The 21,708-nt window shown below is 38.2% G+C and overlaps 2 protein-coding genes and 1 pseudogene across 4 annotated transcripts in view; 2 read left to right on the forward strand and 1 right to left on the reverse strand.

The window, feature by feature from the left end:
• Positions 1 to 3,994, forward strand: LOC125661621 (liver carboxylesterase 1F-like). The gene is made up of 3 exons (XM_048893692.2): positions 1 to 104; positions 1,725 to 3,258; positions 3,712 to 3,994. Exons 2-3 carry the CDS (start codon positions 1,727 to 1,729, stop codon positions 3,881 to 3,883), a joined length of 1,704 nt encoding a protein of 567 aa, XP_048749649.2. The 5' UTR covers positions 1 to 104; positions 1,725 to 1,726; the 3' UTR covers positions 3,884 to 3,994.
• Positions 3,991 to 18,583, reverse strand: LOC125662914 (laminin-like protein epi-1; annotated as a pseudogene).
• Positions 18,390 to 21,708, forward strand: part of LOC125661619 (putative lysozyme-like protein) — a 9,991-nt gene continuing 6,672 nt past the window's right edge. For all 3 annotated transcript variants that reach the window (XM_048893690.2, XM_048893691.2, XM_056147116.1), the window contains exons 1-5: positions 18,390 to 18,736; positions 18,858 to 18,968; positions 19,135 to 19,587; positions 20,732 to 20,902; positions 21,026 to 21,156. In XM_048893690.2, the coding sequence (XP_048749647.2) occupies positions 18,676 to 18,736; positions 18,858 to 18,968; positions 19,135 to 19,587; positions 20,732 to 20,902; positions 21,026 to 21,156 (927 nt within the window). In that variant the 5' untranslated portion in view covers positions 18,390 to 18,675. The remainder of the gene's footprint in view (positions 18,737 to 18,857; positions 18,969 to 19,134; positions 19,588 to 20,731; positions 20,903 to 21,025; positions 21,157 to 21,708) is intronic.

Below are 21,708 nucleotides of genomic sequence, written 5' to 3' on the forward strand. Positions count from 1 at the left end.
TTTAAATCAATCTATTCCTGAAATGCAAACAAAAAGTAGAATGTCAATTCTGTTGTCTCTCCTTCTCTTGGACGTGCATGGAGGACAGGCGTAAAACGACTAAGGTAAGATAATGGTATTTTGCATATCGATTGTCCAAGTTGACCGAAATAATCTGCAGAAGTTTGCTAGGCGGATCTAAGCGCCCAGTTACTCTTTGGAAATTTTGATTGCAGGGGGATATAGAGAAATGATATAAATTTCAATCAAAGAAACAACAAATTACCACGGCAAAAAAGAAAGAAGAGCAGCTTATCTTATAGGTGTCGCTGTTCTTGTTTGTTTAAAGCTGGTCCCGGAGATAATGGTGTATAGTACATCTGTATAGGTCTTATCTAGGAATCTAATTTTGATTCCTTGTATTTACATCTTATTTGATTTAGGCATTCTAAAATTCTGCAAAGTGTAAATTTATTATATCACCATAAAATAAATCGAATAAGACTACAGATTTACACTGTTTATCTATCAAGGTGTACATTGTATAGGTTTTGGGAAATTTTGTATTTCATTCTTTCATGCACTTGTTAAACTCCAGCGGTTTTATTTGCTTATCAATTTTTCCTTTATTCAGCAAATTTCTGTTTACTTTAAAACAACAAAGCTGGGCTTAAGACGTCTTGCCGGTATTCCTACTAACGTTACTGTTCTCCTCACCACGTGGTTTATCTTGACCCATTCAAAGGTTATAAAGGTTAAAAGAGCATTTAACTCCTGGGCCAGTTTATGCTTACAATACTTACAAATATTGTAAACAAAATCTGAAAAGTTAAGGGGGAAGGACATTAGCAGTCCTTGAGCACGCTCTCTGTCGACATCACGTGATCATCAATGAATAACTCAATTCATTGCTAAATCTCTTGGCTCTCCCGACATTCCGGTCCGCTGTGTAAGAAGACTGATCGTTCCTTTGACGGAACCCAAACTGTGCAAACCTTGTCATTCAAATCCGTTGAAACTCTAAGAGCATTAAAACTTTATAAATGCATTTTAAAATATTGATATACCGGGGGTATATATATTTAATATATCCCTGCTACACATCTTAAATATTGATAGTTCAATTCGTATTTATGAATTAAAATTTATTTGGTACATATATGAAAGGAAAGAAGATTTCTATGAAATTAATGACACGGACATAAACATACGAGCAACCTTAGTTCTTATTGTCAAGACTTTTGAAACATATATATATATCTATAAGTTGGATGACATGTAGATATTTCTCATTCGGGATTGCTTTTGAGTCATCACCGACCCTATTTGCAACAGCAGCAAGTAATTAGAATCTTATCCTTATTATAAAATATTTGATAAGTTTCAAATCATAAATCCAGAATTACCTTGACCTTTGAAAGGTAAAGGTGAAGGTCGATAAATCCGAAATGATCTTCAACTTTGAGATACGACTTCAAAAGCTAATGAAGCAAGGGATGTGTTCGATAACACCACGTGTAGAAAAATGACATGTGTTTTTATAGGTGTGTGTGGGAACTTGGACAGATAGCTATATAGAAAGTATTGACATATAATTCCCCAAAAGAGTGGGAAACATTGAAATAGATAAATATTTATAAAAAAAAAAATCACCTTCTCTGGTGGAGGTATAATAAATTCTTGATTAATATTATATACCCTGATAAACAAATTAAAGGTAATACTGATGCATTCGTTCATTTCAGACATGGATCTCCGTACTAGTTTAATTCTCATCACACTGACAGCTTCCGGTTATTGTGATGACGGTGAGTCAGTTGTCATAGAAACTCCATCTGGTCCAGTCAGAGGTTACCAAGACCTTGTAAGTAATGGTCTGTCTGTCTATCGATTCATCAAAATTCCGTTTGCAGCGCCCCCTTTAGGCGATCTCCGATTTCGTAAGCCCGAGCCAATTGGTAAATGGACGGAGATCCAGGGGATTGCCGACAGCCGAGGACCGGCATGCATGCAACAAGACATTGGACTGGATTTAGAAAACAGGCCAGAATATTCCGAAGATTGTCTCCAACTGAATGTGTATGTCCCGGGCGAGGTGGCACGTGACCGGAGTTTATCTGTTATGGTGTGGATTCATGGGGGCGGGTTTGTTATAGGCTCTGGGGGTGAGACAGATGCCCGAAGACTAGCAGCACATGGTGACGTCATAGTGGTAGCAATCAATTACAGACTTGGGCTATTTGGCTTTTTGAATTTACATGACCCTATCGCTAAGGGTAACTATGGACTCTGGGATCAAGCGATGGCTCTGCGCTGGGTACACGACAATATCGCAGCGTTTGGTGGAAATCCCGATTCAGTAACTATTTTTGGTGAATCTGCAGGCGGAATGAGTGTCCATTTTCAGACTTTGTTACCAGCCAACAGGGGAATGTTTCAAAGAGCAATCTCCATGAGTGGTGTAGTAAATAGGCAGGTCATTACAAACGACAACGACATAGATAAAGTCAACCAGAGGGTTTCCGAAAAGACGGGATGTGGCATGCACAACAAAGCAGAGTTCCTTGCTTGTCTACAAAAACTTGAGGCTAAAGATATTTTAGATGCTTTGAATATTTATGATTTCATGAAAACAGATAACTTTACAGTAGAAATGCTGTTGGGACCTACCAAAGATGATGAATTAATCAAAAGCATGTTGTACGAGACGATGCATGACGCGGATTCTGCGGAGAGCAAGTTCTTCAGATCTCTGGATTTTATGTCGGGAACTACCAGTGCGGAAGGATCGTTGTTGTATTTCACATTACTGCCGCCATTCCAAGAGGCTTTTAATTTTTCTGTTGAGGATAAGATTCCCAAGCACGTTCTCTGTGACGTAATAATTCCCGGACTTATTGATGAGTTGTATGGCAACAAACCGGAAATGAGCAAAAAACTGTGCGAGTTTTACACCTCAGACAAAGGCGACGACGACCAAAGTAATCGAGCTACCGACTTCTACGGAGATACTGTGATGGTTGCCACCGCAACCAGCGCTCTGATTGCGCATGCCAGAAATAATGCAGATCGGAAAACCTACAATTATGTTTTGTCTGCTGCAAGCCCACTTCCTTTTGGACCTCCTCCCCCACCGTGGTTCAGGGGAGCGGGTCACGCAGACGACCTCTATCATCTGTTCGATATGCCCAGCCTACCGGTATACAATCACACGGAAGAACGCCACGACGAACTCAGTATGAAAATCATCCGCTACCTGACAAACTTCGCCAAAACTGGGCAAGTATAACATAGTATATTACAACCCAAGGTTGCACAGTCCTCGATATTTGAGATCATTGAAGGCAGGAAAAAAACATTTTATGTTCAAATTTCGCCATTTTCCGAACTACCACTCCCATAATTCGGATGTGCATCTCAATTTCATTAATGGTAGAACACTTGCATATAAGATTCTTATCGTATATATTAGATTTGCATGAAATGGATATAGGAAGTGTACAGGTAATCACAAGGTCATCAACATGAAGTCTCTCAAACAATTTATAATTGCTAGCAAACAATTAAACGGAGTTGAGGGGAGTTTATTTGAAAACTATCTTAGTTGTGCACTAATAAAGTCAAATCAAAGAAATATTAAAGATGATTTAGCGCCGCCTTTAAAATGGCAGTGGTTTTTAATGTTACACATGAGTTACTGAGATCATGGAGTTCTCGCGGTTTTTTTTCCAGAGATCCAAACTCGGAAGCGGTACCAGTCACATGGCCTACCTATGACGTCAGAAAGCGTGAATACCTTGATTTTGATTATGAAATATCTGTTAAAAAAGACTTTAATGTAGGCGCAACGAGAATACTGCAACCGGATCTCCGAGAACTCGACAACACAAAGGACGAGCTCTGATCTCTAGATCAACATAGAACAAAATTTTACATTTAATATTTGTTTCATCTAGATTAATGTACACGTACCCTATGCATGTATACCATTATCTATTAAATTTTGTGGAATGGATGTTGAAGAAGTTTATTTTGTTGTCAAAATTTAATTGTAACATAACAAATTACGGAGAAGTTGTTGTAGATCTACATTTACAAATAGGGCAGCCCTGGGGATTAAATGCCACGCCCACGTCGCATGGATATGTACACCGAATCGGAGGACAAGTTATTCCAGCGGAAGTTGTGGTAGTTGGCGGCGTGGTGGTGGTTGCTGGTCGTGGTGTGGTGGGTGGAGGCGTTGTTTTTGTGGTGGAGGGTTGTGTCGGGGCAGGGGTCAGCTTTCCACTTTGGTTTCCACTGGTAGGAACTGGCGTTGCTAAATGTCAAACATGACGAATTTGATATGAATGAAAAATATGAAGATAACAAAGTGACCAAGGTCTTAACTCCTATAAAGAATATAAAATGGAGAACAGGACAGACAGATATAGCAATGCTTAATGAACACGTTTCCTGTACTTTGTATTCATTCAACGACACGTTAAGTACAGGGATGTGACAAGTTCAGTGACGTATGAACTGACGCTGATCAAATAAAGAAAAAGTCAGATGCACAGATTGCCAGAACAAAAACTCTAAAATTACCATTACCTTAATCAACTCATATAAGCTAAAATTGCTTACTTGCACATGAACAGGTCATGCAGCCTTGAGTATTCATGACAACACAATTTGGATTACATTTGCTAAAATCGAATGAGGGGCACCCGCCTGCTCCCGGAACTGACGTCGCAGATGGTGTGGTGGATCCATGGGCAGCAGTAGCAGTTGCTTGTGATAGTAATGAATATCTAATTAGAGTTGTTTTGAAATTATCTCAAATGATAAAATTTCTATGAATTATGAAATTCTCCAGTAATTCAATGTATCGAAAAATGGTACACTACCAGCACAGGAACATGTTAGACATCCCTGAGCATTCATGACGACACAATTTGGATCACATGTGCTGAAGTCAAAAGAAGGACATCCACCGGCACCTGGGATGACGTTTGTTCCTGGCAGTGGAGTAGTCTGTCTAGACGGCGCTTTTGTTGTAGCTGTTATAGAAAGGAGTTCTTGTACCTTACGTGCCTATAACTTATTTACAATCTTTATAAATCCTTAATATGCATTAGGACAATCGCTACATCTGTGTCTTACATTTGCATTGACATGACATGCAGCCCTGTCCATCCATGACGACACAGCTGGGGTCACATGTACTAAAATCAAAAGACGGACATCCCCCTGCTCCTGGAATACTAGTCGCGCCTCCTGCCGTCGTTTTCTGTCCTCCAGAGGGCGAAATTGTAGTTGCTGCAGGAAGATTTATATTAGAAAAACTACAGGATGTAAGAGAGCTAAATGTCAAGTTTCGGGGTAGTATTACAGCGAATTCTAACATGAATGACGTAAGGAAATTGGTCTGGAGTAAAAGTCTACTAGTGTCATGCAACCATCTGGTATCATGGCGAATGTTGTCAACTTATTCTTACATTTGCATTGGCATGACATGCAGCCCTGTCCATCCATGACGACACAGCTGGGGTCACATGTACTAAAATCAAAAGACGGACATCCCCCTGCTCCTGGGACACTCGTCACTCTCCCTGCCGTTGTTGTCTGGCCACCATTAGGTGCGGTAGTAGTTGCTATTTCATGGAAGATGGTGTGTTGTCAAAAATACATAAGAATTAATGCAAAGGGAAATATTTAATGATTTGATATATTCTTGATTAATTGTGCATTGTTTTCTTGATTAATTGTGCATTGATCGCCAACCAAATTTTACAGTAAACTTTTACAGTCACAGTAAAAATATATCACAATTCACAAAAATCCTAATGCAGACTATTGTCTATAAATCTATTTTTACATTTGCATGGCATGCAACCTTATCCGACACAGCTGTGACATGTGCTGAAATCAAAAGTCGGACTCCACCCTGCTTCCAGACTTCAAATCACTGCCGCTGACGTAAATATGTTACCTGTGCTACCTGTTGGACCTAAGTTTGACATCAATTGATAATAAACTTCCCAAATATTCCCCATGCATAACTTCTATGAATAAAAACCTTTGCATTGGCACGAGAGACAGCCTTGGCCGTTCATGACAACACAGTTCGGGTCACAGGAACTAAAATCAAACGACGGACAACCCCCTGCGCCAGGAACACTGGTTACCGATCCTGATGAATTATTAGAATGACCACCAGAGGGCGCTGCAGTTGTTGCTGTTTGAAAAATATTATCAATGTAGTAACGGTACTGTATACTTATTTGAGTTATGTGATCTTTTCCAACTTTGAAAATATATGTGGTTCAAACAGTATGTTACATCCGAATATTACGCACCAGCACAATGGCATGACATGCATCCTTGAGCGTCCATGACTACACAATTAGGGTCACATGTACTGAAATCAAAAGCGGGACATCCACCGGCTCCAGGGACACTAGTTACTGGTCCTGATGTGCTGTTCCCTCCAGATGGCGCTTGTGTAGTTCCTAGAAAGCAACACAACTGAAAAGTTTAATAATTATTGCATTCTTTCAGATGTCTTTGAAAGACAGTCTGATCTTGATATATACACGGTAAAATAGCTCAAGTAAACTATAATTGTCAAACATCTACCTGCACAATGGCATGACATGCATCCTTGAGCGTCCATGACGACACAATTAGGATCACATGTACTGAAATCAAAGGCGGGACATCCACCGGCTCCAGGGACACTCGTCACCGATCCTGATGTATTGGACTGTCCTCCAGATGGCGCTATAGGCACTAACATACACAACATACAGTATATTGAATATTATTTAAATTATAGTATCCGAGAAAAATATGTCGACTGTTATTCTCTTATCTAATTATCTAATACTAATCTTTGCATACTACGATTTAGGGCCAACACACCGTCTCAAAACGTGTAATGGAAAGTACGGGCCCAAACCTGTGGTGTGTAACGCTATGTTTTGTTAAGTTGTCTCTATAACACCGTATGGGTGATTTTGTTGGAAACATCAAAACAGACAACCTGCACAGATACAGGATAAGCAACCCTTCTCATTCATGGTGACACACTTCTGATCGCATGTACTAAAGTCAAAAGAAGGACAACCACCTGCACCCGGGACACTGGTTACCGTCCCTGGCGTGTTACTGGAATTTCCCCCAGATGGCGTATGCGTTGTTCCTGTAAAACAAAGTCGTTAAGGTCCATCAACAAGTTGACATGTCGACAGTTTTGCTAGATTATTCTCTAATTCCAAGAAGTAAGTTACAAGTACGAGGAATATATGTCACTTTTACCGGCGCAATGACAAGACATACACCCTTCTCCGTTCATGACGACACAGTTGGGGTCACATGTACTAAAATCAAATGGAGGACACCCCCCGGCTCCCGGAACATTGGTTCCCGGCCCTGGAGTTGTGGGTTGACCAGTTGGTGCCACTGGAATTGCTAGAAGAGAGTATCCTTATTACAAATGATCATTGCAACTCATGTGCTTAATTACAGGACATACTAAAACACACAACTTGTCCAAGTGCTTAATTACAACACAACTTGTCGGTGTGTTTAATTACAGGATATACTAAAAAACAAAAGTTGTCGATGTACTTACCTGGACATGAGCAGCTCATACATCCACGGTCATTCATCGAAACACATGCAGGATCACATTTACTAAAGTCAAACGAAGGGCATCCTCCTGCGCCCGGAACTCCTCCGCTGTTCGGGTTAGATGGCGTTGTGGAAAGGCTCACTATGATTGGTCAGAAGAAATGTTGCAAACACACTTTTTGAAATGCGGTTCCGTTGTGTTGAAAATTGGAAGTATATTTCTGTTTTATGAGTTTGAGTTTACTTCAATTGGTGAGGAATTGTGAAGCTTTTATTTTGGTGACCGAAAGACCTGTCTTTGAGGTACTAGTAACTTACAGTGTTGTGAGCAGTCACAAATGGGACATCCATGTCTGTCGGTCATTTTACACACATCATCACAGTCGTCTGCTTTATAGGGAGGGCACGTGGCGCCATATCCACCGATACCTTTACAAGTATTTCATAAAACGATTAACTAAAGGCCGGCAAAAATTTAAAAGATATTTGTTATCAAATTAAAAAATTTCTGCAAATCGAAGATCTCAAAAGAATTCAGCTTTGTTAAAGCGCAGCTTAAAGTCGCCGATAATTATAACAGTCACAAAGTCAAATTACACGTGTACATTTACACTATACGCGTGCTGAAGTCGGAATGCTTGAACGATAAACTTTACGAGAAAGTTGAAAAACAAAAAATACACTGTTCATTGAAATGATATACTCTGATAAAAACAATGCAACGAAAGTAGTTCTTAGCAATGTTATTTATCCAATCATTTCGATACGAATTCAATATTTTGCGTTACTCTGTTAATAGCAAATACACAATTACAACTGATTTTAGTATAAGTATGCAACAAAAACGATTATCTCAAAATTCTGTACTATCTAATGTAAGAATGAAGTTACGGTGTCTCGTTGCATCTCTCAGAGATATCATTCAAACTTTTATTGTTTAGCAGAGTGTTAAATCGTATTGGTTTACATGTATACTCATGTTGAATGGCACATATTGTTACTGATAAAACACAACTATGTACCTGTATCGGTGAATCTTAACTGGTGGGTTGATGGCAATTATGCAATGGAACGTACGGAAACTATTGTGCTCTGGCGCGATGAAATTGACGATACTAGTACCACATACGTTTATAACTAAATGAAACCAAATGGCTCTATCCGGATTTCATAATTACCTGTATTAGCTGAATTGGCTGCGCATGAGCAGACAACACATCCGCTGGCGTCGATATTGAGACAGCTGATTTGGCAGTTCTTTGCTATGGAGGGACACCCACCAGCTATTTTGTCAAAAGCAAGGAAATAGTAAGATGGAGAAAACTTCTGACTGGGATATCGAAGAGCAAAAATAACAACAACCAGGACACCCAATATAATAATACAACCTGATAATAATAAAGACACGAGGGACGAGTCTTCACGTTCTTTTTTCAGATCTGCACGAATTTGGATTCTTTTCGCGGATAATTATTTACTAGAATAGTTTGGTGGGTTTTTTTTTTTTTTTTTTTTTTTTTTTTTTTTTTTTTTTTTTGCTTGGTATGGTAAATTATTGAAAGTTTCAATCCATAATACAAGTAATTTTCTCTGGTGTGTTATCTAAGCTTCACATAAACAAGAATTACAACAACAAAAATGCATCATATTCTAATGTCTTGACATGCAAAATAACGATTCCAGTAGATATGACAAGAATCCACCTATTAAAAGATTTGTACTTACCGTTGCTGCTTGATACAGATCCGGACTGTGATGAAGACGAGGAAGTGGAACCTAGTATCCACAGTAAAACAGACAACATTTATTTATACAGTATACTACATGTAGCAGCTGTTTTGTGAAAACATAGTACAAACTAACAAACGTTTGATAACTATTTTGTTTCTACTTTTTAGAAAGGTAGCAGGGGACAGTTTCGCACTATGCACTATAAGCCCAGTCAAAATGAAAATATCTCATATTTGAAGTGATATTACATATGTAAAAATGTATACAATAATTTTAGGATGTATATCAAATGTAGCTGAGTGCTTGATAAAAAGGTTGATATACAACATGTAGGTGTCACCATGATTCCTAGCATATAGATGGGTGCAAATACGAAACTAAGACACGTGGTCAGTTGCTGAAGAAGTTCCGTTGTAAACATATGCATGGTCCAGCAAAAGGTCTGTAGCTGAGAGGGAAGGTGGATGGTCCCATATGAAAAGTAGATTTTTAAGAAGGGCAGATAGGGGTTCTTGATTGTGCACAGTGTCTAAATCCCCACGCTTGGTACTGTGATGGTGTGGGGGTGGTGCGGATTAGCCCAAATGAGAGAAAATCAAACCAAAAAAGGGGCGCCTGCTGAGAGCATGTTTTGTGCACCAACACCAGTATTTATAGATTACATGTAATTTAGGGTCATAATTTATTAACTACACCAATATGAAATACAAGTATTGACATTTACAGGAAATATGATTTTTCATTATTCTGTCATAATCTGACTTTGATGTATACCCCCTATACACATGTTTCAGAACAAAGAAACTGTCCCCTGCCATCAAAACTTATTTCCAATATTTTGTAGTGCAGATAGCAATGCGTATTTATTTCGTTGTCTTTTTAACTAGAGTGACTTCATGATCGCTGTGATTGTCATGAACAATACGTAAGATCGTAAATACTGAGTTAGCGGAACTCTCTTGTAAAGAAGTCCGGAAAAGCGTGTCGATCTTGGGCATTTTTTGTTTATTCAAAACATGGGATCGGAAGGCGATTTAACATCCATGTGCTTTCCGCAATTAAAAGCACTTTTAAAAGAAAGGTGTGTAAAAACGTCTGGATACAGGAAAAATGAACTCCTGAATTTAGCTCTCGAAGCTATATATTTTGACACTTGTAAGCTCTTCTCGGCTTTGGGAATTTCCTAGCTGACAGCAGTGGGAAAAAAATCCACCACATTTCCATTAAAATCTATCATTTGTGGATATTTCTGCGTATTATGTTTCTTTCTTGAATCATTTCTACAGTCTAATGTAATGCAGTGATAGTGCACCATTGTTAAAATCGGGTGAATCGATCACGACAAAAGTTGCAGAACTGGTATTATTTACGAACATGCCCAAATTCTCGCATACTCTGGGTCTCGCGAGACTTTGAAAGGGGAAAGTAAAAATTAAAACCAAGACGGAAAAAGTAGTCGCGATCTTGCGTATGAAATACATCAGCCAATACTTATTTCATTCGGAAAATGATAGGAAATTGTGTGCCCAAAAGCACCTGTTTTAAGATAAACAACAAACCATCAAAATACATTGTCAAATTACATTTCTGCTCCTGTGACGTACAGCTGTCCAATTTAGTGAGGTATTGGTTCAGAGCACATGCAATTATGTCGCTTGGGTTTGAATTTACCATTAAAGCCTAAAGATATAGAACTCTAAATATAGGGTACACGAGTTCGCCCATGAAAAAACCCAATAAACCAAATGATATAAAATTCTACTCTGTATTCTAATATAATCAAACATAATCATGCAACACTTCTGTACCACTAAACGGAAGGGTTGAGCATTGCAACAAGCTATTACATAGAATGTGCAACATAAGATATCATTTCTAAGTTGAATTTCGTACCCCAATTCATAAACTGAAGTCCGTAATAGCTCGAAGTGACTGAAAATTGTAAAACCGTCCGCAATTTCACTTACCATACCATTTTGACCGGTGCTACTAATTACCTCCAAAAGGCTGAAAGGATCCATAACGATTTAGATTTATCAATAATAATTCATTTATTGTACATAAATTATGCTAATAACAAGTCTTTATAAATATACACATATCTTATCATGTCCATTCTTATCCAAACCACATTAACACAGGTGTTTGACGATTTATGATGATGATGTTGATTTGGGTAGTTAGTGGCATCGGTCATAATGGCTGTGATAAGTGAAAGTGCAGACGGTTTTACAATTTTTAATCACTTGGAGTTATTACAGACTTCAGTTTACGAATTGGGGTAACTTTAAAATGCTAATGTTGCGCATTCTATGCTAAGCACAAACATATAGTTGTATAGTGTCAGGGCCCAGTTAGAATTGAACTAAAAAATAATGGGCATTCTTCTGAATTCATTTCTGCATACCTTGGGAAGTATACGGAATTTCGGAATGAACTTTGATGGTAATGTAGATTGATTATGTGTGATTATAATAGAATACAGAGTAGAATTTTAATACCAAATACTTTATCATTTTTTTCATCGGCGAACCCTACAATTCTATACCTTTATTCTTTAATTGTAAATTCGAACCCAAGCGACATAATTGCCAGTGATTCAGAGCAATTATGGTGATCCTGAAATGATTGTAAATGACGGGAAAAACTTTCTTGCCTGAATGACAGGAACAACGGACACACCCTTGTCTGTCAACGGAGGTACATTCAGAGGGGCAATTAGGATCCAAAGCAGGACATCCATTTACGTTTCCCATTGAACCCTGACCCTGAGTGTTGACGTAATTTCCGATCTGATGCACACCTGTCTGTGAGGAGTTGTTGCTTGAATCTGCAATGTATCACACAAATACTTTGAATTATTACTCTACATACTGATAGCATTTTTGAATGCAGATTCTGTTCAATTTTCCTAATACGATTTGTACATGTATGTTGCACTTATAGAGGTTTAAAAAATCAGAGAAAGTAAAACTAACAATCAGTAAGGGTGTGTTTCATTTGTTGTTTGTTTTACGTCTCGTCGAGAATGTTTCACTCATATTGAGACGTCACCAATTGTAGGTGAAGTACCACAAAATTAGATCTATGCTAGCGCTTACGGTCGAAGCAGTGAGGGTTTTTTAATATGAAAACGAATGTCGTGACACAAGACCTCCGATTTTAATGTCATATCCGAAAGACCCGTGATTCTCACTTCTAAATCCCGAGCATTTGGTGAAGGAGCAGTCACTACCTATGTTACGTTTGATTCCCGAGGGGATCCGGGTTAGAATAGGTCCTCAGTACCCCTTACTTGTCGTAAGAGGCGACTAAATGGGGCGGTCCTTCAGATGAGACCGCAAAAACCGAGGTCCCTTATCACAGCAGGTGTGGCACGATGAAGATCCCTCCCTTCTCAAAGGCCGTAAACGATGAGCATAGGCCTAAATTTTGCAGCCCATCACCGGCAATGGTGACGTATCCACATCAGTGAAAAATTCCTCAGACGGACGTTAAACAATATACAATCAATCTTAGATTTGAAGGGACTCGAACTCACGACCAACCGGTTACGAAGCAAACGAAAAAAACTGGCGTGAAATATGGTACAAAATTTCCAGCTTCTCTAGAACTTACGTGAACATGAGCAGACGACACACCCCATGTCATTCAGAGTCACACACGAAGAATCACAGTTCTTGGGAAACGATGGACATCCATTAATTCCATTACCACCGGAACTGGAAGCTTGCACAGCAGTGGAGGACGAGTTGGTGGATCCTACATAAACGCACATAAATGATCTAGTGGAATTCCAGGTTATGATAATTCTTCCTTAGAGTCGTTATGACTTGAATTGCTGTATACAATGGAACTGGTACGGGGTTTTTTTTTAAGAAATAAAGATAACGTTTTCGTGTATGTTACAGGATAGCGTCCAATGTCGAGAAATATTGTTTTGAAATACACAAGCCGAGACGTTAACCAAGACTTTTATATTTCAAACAACATTTCGAGACCGAGGAGGTTATCCTGCATCATCCACGAAAACAAGAACTTTATTTCTATTCTACTGTGGCTCAGAATCGTTTACCAATAAGTTGTCTTTTGCTGACGAAAAAGGTGAGATGGTAGGGGTATACTACAATGTAGATCTATTTTCAAAATATTTCATGTAGCATTTAGTTTGATGTTGGCGGATTTCATCAACTGTTTTGAATACACTGTCGAAGAAAACTACACATACGTGGAACAGGGTAAACTTGTCCGGCATGTTCACATGTGTATCGATCTCGAAGTGCAGACGATTGATTTATATTGAATGACAATTTTTTGGCAGTTATTTATAAAGGTTTGCAAACATATAATGATTAATTTTTATGATTTTGAAATTGAATTATTGGTGTATTAGTGAAACATGAAGTGCAAGTGAGATATGAATCAATTTTCTCATAACCAGTTATTACGTATGAAGGTATATCGCAGAATAATGACCGCGGCGTTTCCTTGACCTTTGCAATAAATGTGGTAGAATTATTATTTGGTACCTGAGGTAGGACATTGGCAAACAATACAACCCTGAGCGTCCACCATAGCACACTCAGTACGACAGTTTTTAGGAAATGGATGACATCCGTTTATGTTTCCCTGAGAGGCGGATGAGGAGGACGTGCTACTTCCGGTATGGCCTGATCCCCCTGAAATTTTGTGTGGAAATGCAGACGTGAGGATTTGATGATTTACCCTAGATAGTCTATGATAGGTGAAAAGTAACAAAATCAAGCTAAAAATATGTTACAAGCGGGTCTTGTTATTTCTACACGACGATATAAACTTTTGACGAACCTGTTGAGCAGGAGCAGACGATGCAGCCCATGGAGTCGATGTGTGCGCATTCTGCACTACAGTTCTTTGGAAATGGAGCACATCCGTTTACATTTGGCGCGCTTCCAGCTGTACCATTACTTGTCGAAGTTTGTGAAGCTTTTAATATTAAAATAAATGAAAGACTGACTCGCTCCTAAGAGCCTTCATTCCAGTAATCTCGATCAGCAGACGTTTGTGTATACTCCCCGCTAACGTCGTGACTCTTTGTTCAGTATTCTATCTGAACTCAAGACGAGGCTTATTAAAATTCGCATTAGCTAGTTCAAAATGGTCATACCTGCACCAATATATAAACTACCTTGTATCGAACTCTAGAGAGCGGAAGCGTAACTTTTCCACTGAAATAAAACAACATTCAGTGTTCAGAACATTTTTCTTCCCAGTAAATATTTGTTGAGACTCCTTCTTGTGTGACTATTATGTCAGTGGAATGTGACACATGGGATTACCTCCTTATTGAAAATACATAGTTTTAAAAATAATCTTGATAAAATATCGTTTATTTCAGTTCAGATAAGGAACTCACAATTTTTATCAGGCATTATATTTCAAACACACCTCTTTAATTTTTAATTCAGCGTCAAATAACGGGGATTTGTTTTTTTTTTATTGGGTTTTTTTTTGTTTGTTTTTTTTTGTTTGTTGTTTGTTTGGTTTTTTGGTTTGTTTGTTTTTTTTTTAATAAAAAGCGTCCGAATGCTTGTGGGAAATATACACAAACATCTGGATGATCGAGACTATCATTTCAAAAACAATTTGCACGAATTGTGGTTACTTGAATTTTAGCTTTTTATATTCATTAAACGATACACATTTGTATCAGCGTTTAATCAATTAATTATTAATCGTGAAGTCTCCAGTGATTACTTTTTGGACAAGAGCAGATGCGGCATCCCATGCTGTTTAGTTTCATACAATTTGGGTCACATTGTGAGGGAAACGGCGGACATCCGTTGTTGTTTCCGGAACCACCTGTTCCTGATGCGGTCTGGGTTTTATTTGATGCTGTTGAACGAAGTGTTCTAATTTCAAAATCATTCAAAGATGAATATCCATCTAATCGAACGTCTTTGTTTAATGTGATATGTTTATCAATAAACTTTTTATAAGCAGCAGTAAATGTAACGAGATATACCGTGAGAGGTTGGGCACTGGCACACTATACATCCGGTGGCGCTGATGGTGTAGCATGCAGAAGGACAAGAACGGGATAATGGCGGACAGTTGTTGTTGTTAGCTCGGGCATTTTCAGCTATGGTGTACATGCAATAGAGCACATGAACAAATATATCATCAACATGAATAAATATATCATATGAACAAATATGCCATCCTATGAACAAATATGTCATCCTATGAACAAATATGTCATCCTATGACAAATATGTCATCATATGAACAAATATATCATCATAAAAACAAATATGTCATCATATAAACAAATATGTATTCATATAAATAAATATGTTATCAAATGATCAAAAATATTAAATGAAGAAATATATCAGGATTTACACAACATAGTCAAGCCAATACCGTGGAATCATTTATAGGTAAATTCATGGGGGCCTAATTTTCGTGGATTATCGAGATTTTACTGTTTCGTTTGGATATATTTTCGTGGATTATCGAGATTTCACTGTTTCGTTTGGATATATTTTCGTGGATATGGTTTCCATACAACATAACATTATATATATTGTGTATTGCGTTGTCGTTTGAATTTCGTGGGATAGTGTACCAACAGTGTGATTCGCCCGAAAATTGAGTCCCTAAACAATTTCAATACTTTACTCATTTCTATGCTAATTAAAACACAGTTTAAACATTTATTTGTATTTGCGATAATCTACAGGTGTACGTTACCATACATAAGCAAAGTGATGCATTGGGAAGTGAGGAAGGGATTCTCTTTGTACATGTAAAGCTGAAGATGGAAAAGCTTGAGAAAATCAGGATTAACAAGCAAAAGGGGGATTGACACATTTAGATGCTTTGTCGTGCTTTGTTCCGAACTGGAACTTCCCAGCTCATCCCTGTCCCGTACGAATCCTGAGTAAGCAGTGCATTGGCAGATTTCCTCACGCAGGAACCTGCGCTGGGTGGTATGATTACGTCACATGTAATAAAGTAAAAAAAGTGATACTATACCTCGTCTCTGTTCTGGGTTTGGTACACCTAAATAAATTTTGTAATTATAAAATACAATCACACGATACTCGAAAATCATAAACCCTCTGTAAGGATTTATATACAGAATCTACTAAAGCCAGGAGCACGGAGAGCTAACTCCAAAATCAACACAAATAGTACATGGTTTCCACTGAATACCTCTATTTTTATGTCTCATTATTGTGTTCCTACACGTAATTTCACGTTAAAGAATACATGTACATGTTCTTTAATAGATGCTGTACATATTATCTGGTGCATTAAAATTGGTACCGTATAACTTTTACATTACGACCCCTGGGTCGAAGCCTCTGCTGGTGGACTGTTAGTCCTTCCTCTAGGGTATCTACTGCCCAGTAGCTAAGTACTTCATTACTAGCTTGAAAATACGGATGTATATTTAATTGCTGGGTTAAAATTTAGAAATTCATTTCTAAATTAAGGATTATATCCCTCATGCATAGCTCTACCCTTGGACGAATTTGTCTCCACTTTTTGACACTCTAGTGTTCCTTTTAGTTCTTATAAGTTTTTTGTTAATTCGAATTTCCAAAATTTCGATTTGGCATCACTGAAGAGATTATTTGTCGAAATGCGCATCTGGTGCATCAAAATTGGTACCGTATAACTTTTACATTGATATAAACTATGCATTATATATGTTTTAATATTTTTTTGTTTTTAAATTGTACGGCAAATCTCCTTGAGTATAAAATCACTTGTGTTCTATCTTTAGGTTTTCATCCTAAAAATCTAGCCTAAATTCGAAATAACAGAATAATCATAAAAATTGATCTAAATTATTTTTGTTGGAAAATTCCATGACAAGACGTACAATCACCGTACAAATATATTACGTTGTCCTCACTGATGTGTTGGATAATTCTGAAATTCTTAAAACTTACATGCTGCCAGGGAAATTATAGTGCAGATAAGAAAGGTGTCCTTCATCTCCATTCTGCTATTTAGGGTCGACACTTTTTAGCTTTACTCCTTAGGTGTTTTCTTTGTCCACTCTTTGCCAAGATTATGTAACCTTAGCGTCGAAAGTAACGAAACGAAATAAAATACACTTAACGGTTATGAAAGCTCTAATTCTTCAAGGCCAAGCTTGATTGAATATTCTTTTTATGGTCTAACCAATGATATATTCATGAGTAAAGGTCAACTTCCATAAAAGGTGAAACACTTTGACTTGGCCTGAACTGATAATTCGGACGGCTATTTTGGATCACACATGGTCTTATCAATGGAGACTTGCAGGTGCGAGAAAATTCACCATAGAGGAAAATACAAGTGAGATATCCCTCCATAGGACTTCCGTAGAGAGATCGGAATGGTGCATGTTTGCTGATAAACTTCCGATACATGCAATACTATGTAATAAATAACATACGTAATACAGTGAGATAGTCTGTCTTCCTGCGTATGATCATCGTATCTATTTATAAATTAGATGAAAAGAAAGGCGACTACCGGGATTTTGTTTAATATCTCGACATTAGATTTATTCTTGTCCTTTAGTTCTAAGAATACAAGGTCTGCAAGATAAAAAAAAAAAAAAGCAAATATATTGGAACTTTTTCATTTCGTCAGCATACTTTTCAGACAAATCCGAATTTTTTCCCTTTTATGGAGGAAAGATAACGTCTCCTGATTACAGTAATTAAGTAAGAACTGATGAACATTGATTACCATTGACGTAATGAGTGATTCTCTCCTGAACATGCACGGGGCCGTACTATCTCTACTAAGGTCGTGTACATTTCAACTCATTACCTCGTGTCCAGCATTTGATCTAACTCGATATTTTGAATTACAGACAAACACAAAAATTTAATTCACTGATTTGATATATATCAAAATTCTTTTTTATATTTTAAGATCAGTACTTCTAATGAATATATGTACCAGTTTTCACTGTAAAGATTAGATAGATGATCCGCCTACATATTGTCTCGATCCAAGCAGCTGAACAAATCAAGTTATGATAAACAGATAAAAGTTTTACTCATAATTCCCTCGTTATTAAGGATGACTGACACATTCCATGTTACATAATTTTCTGGATAAAATGGATAAACCTCATCATACCGGTAACTCTAAACATATTGTAAGCGGCGAGAAGAAGCTTTCTGGGTTAACCACCCCGTCCTATCACCTTGTGGCAGGTGCTCGTCATCTTACGTTCAGGCTGTTGACAATCATCTACCATATTCTACGCTAATTATAACTTTCTGATGAAAACCTCCATTTTAGAAACGTAAATATTTTTCAAATTCGAAATTAAACAAAATAAATCGTAGGATGGACTGTCAGTGTGTGATAGTTTTTGCAGTTGTGATTTTTCCCAGTTTTTTGAACGCACGTAAGTACTGCCATTATGGTACATTATTTCACGTACATGTTATTTCATTTCTACAGCTGTAAAGTACATAACATATAAAGGATATATACAAGTTCTCAAAGATTGCTACTGTTTTCGACAGAGTTACCGGAATTGGACCAGTGTCCGCCAGAGGACCCTAACTGTCACCCGTGGTGTATAGAATACGTCAACAAATGTCGAGTGTGTCGATGTAACAGTGAAAAGGGATTCGGTAAAATGGCGGGAAGCTTTTTTCGTTTACACGCGTTATAGCCCAGTAATATCAGCACTACCATAATCATAAACTCATTTAATAACTTGGGAGTGCATTATAAGAAATACATTCCATTTCGTTATTTTTTGTTGATGTGACTACGATTTCTCATTCAATATTCTAGACAAGCAGAGAACTGGTGGCACTAGTGAATCTGGGAGCGGATCTGACACAGACTATTGGAACGGAGAATTTGGAAGCAGTGGAGGCGATTCCTGGTCCTCCTTGAGAGAGAAATTGGGATCAAACGGAGGGGATGGGTGGGGATCAAACGGGAACGGGGGCAAAACAAACATAATCATCATAGAGAAGGAGAAGAAACCAGAGTCTAATATGATGTCATTTCCGGGGTCGTCTTTCGCGGGGAAATCACCATTTCAATTTAGTGGACTTGGACCGGCGATGATGAACTTTCCCCCTCGGCAGCACTCAATTCCTGCCGGTTGTAAAACTAAAAACGTTCCCTTAGTGAGCCCCGGGGTCCCTAGGTACTGTGTCACGGGAATCATCATTGACTGCCCACATGGCTGCGTCGTCACAGACGAGTTCGGATGCAACACGTGCCCCTGTGCACCTGGTAAAGTCTTAATCCGAGATTCCTCTTACTCTTAACCCCGCTTTTATTTTGTGACTTCTGCGGGGGAGAGTCAGAGCGGACTCCATATTGAAAAGTGGGAATTCTGCGACACCAGCTGGTGTCGCTGCTTTACCTACCTCTTACAACTTTATTTCGCGGATCTATCTTCCAAGACGTGAGAATTCAGTTATCGGAAGATTATTCTACAAATACATCATGATTAATACGATGCTATCGCCGTTTAAACGATGGAATTTTGTGTTTACATGTGCTGACGTCATGCGCAAAGAAATCAAATGGCGAGGCGGCGACCTAATTCAAGTGATGCTCCATTTGTCGGTGTTAGGGCCGTTTAAACGGCGATAGCATCGTATTAATCATGATATATTTATCTTCCGTTAACTGAATTATCACGTCTTGGAAGATAGATCCGCGAAATAAAGTTGTAAGAGGTAGGTAAAGCAGCGACACCAGCTGGTGTCGCTGAATTCCCACTTTTCAATATAGAGTCCGCTCTGACTCTCCCCCGCACATGTCAAATATAAAAGCGGGGGTAAGAGTCAGAGGAATCTCGGATTAGTAAAGTCTTAGACAAATTTGTTTGTTATCCCTGCAAATGGCGCGTTATAAGATTCTTATTTTTTGATATTGTTTAATGGGACCTTGTCAAACATTTAATTATGCGACCTTGCTCTAAAACACAAACAGTAAAAACTGGTGTTCGGAGAATAATGATCACATAAGGTGCGGATCCAGTAAGTTCAGAACGAAGGAGGGTGGTGGTAGCCGCATTATGAATATTAGTTCTAGTCTTCGCATGTAATAAGATCATATTAGATATATGATTCTAAGTCTGAATACAATGAGAAGAAAATGTACATGCATAAAATGCAACAACCAATTTTTTTTAAATACTGCATCTGGTGTTCTGTGCAGTTTGGAGGTGACTATAAGAGTGCTGGAAAATGTTCATGATTCAAACGGAGATTTATAAACATTAAGAAAGAGTGGGGACATTTCTTGTGCTTTTATTTTAGAAAAAACAAACGCCCATATATCCCTACATGTAAAATTGAATGCCGCCACCATCACCCTCCCTCTGGATCCGCCCTTGTCATGTACATACGTGTATTTATTTGTATAGCTACAAAAGCTTGGATGCCCGTCTGTGAAAATTCACCAGCTCCTAGGCCCCATCCTAAACCCCAGAATAGCTGTGTGGGAACTAAGCTGTGTATCACTTCTTGTAAAGGAGAGGTCAAAATAGGGGAGACTGGCCCGGACGGCTGTCAACGGTGTACGTGCATGAAAAAAGGTTTGAACATATTTTTATTCAGATAATTAACCTTTTAGATACATTTTGTACATTGTCAACCAAATGTATCTATCAAATCAGTACGATTTGGGCAAAAAATGAAATGATTTGATGTTCATGTAGAGAGCAATGTCGTTTCCATGGCAACTACAACTACACCTAAACCGACGACAAAAAACGTTATGGAGTGCACGAAGCTGATCGCGTGCATGATCAAATGTAAGGACACCGGATACGTCATCGGAGACACTCAGGTAAGATGGGCACACCTGTAGTTCACAGGTGTGGTAGCCCGGCGTACCTGTGTATCATCACGTCATAATGTTAAGAAGTAACATGCACAGGCGAGCTATGCATGTGTATTATCATAACACGTACAGGTGAGCTAAGCATGTCTGTGTATCATTATAATATGTACAGGCGAGCTAAACATATCTGTGTATCGTCATAACAAGTACAGGATATATTTGTAATTGTATCACAGATTTTTATGCAATAAAACGTGATTATTTCAATGTCGACGAAAGAAGTTGAATAGAATCGCCCCATATGGAATTTACTGACCACGCATAAACCATATTTGTGTAACCACTTTGTAAACCACTTTGTGTACGTACGTTTCGCATATAGAAATAACATATCTAATCGTATCCGAACTGGTCACAAGACAATTATTCCATTAAATTTTTTTGGTCATACTTCAAATAAAACTTACATGTATTTTTATATCCCTGATGGTCGAATCTTTCAATAATTGGGGAGGGGGGGGGGGGGTCATGCAATCTTTATGTAAAACACGTCATTGC

The sequence above is a fragment of the Ostrea edulis genome, chromosome 8 (assembly GCF_947568905.1).
Source record: "Ostrea edulis chromosome 8, xbOstEdul1.1, whole genome shotgun sequence".
NCBI classification, from domain to species: Eukaryota; Metazoa; Mollusca; class Bivalvia; order Ostreida; family Ostreidae; genus Ostrea; species Ostrea edulis.

Coding starts and splice junctions, on each gene's coding strand:
- LOC125661621 (XM_048893692.2), top strand. CDS start 1,727: ATGGATCTCCGTACTAGTTTAATTCTCATCACACTGACAGCTTCCGGT. Junction 3,259..3,711: donor ACAAACTTCGCCAAAACTGG/GCAAGTATAACA, acceptor TTTTTTTTCCAG/AGATCCAAACTCGGAAGCGG.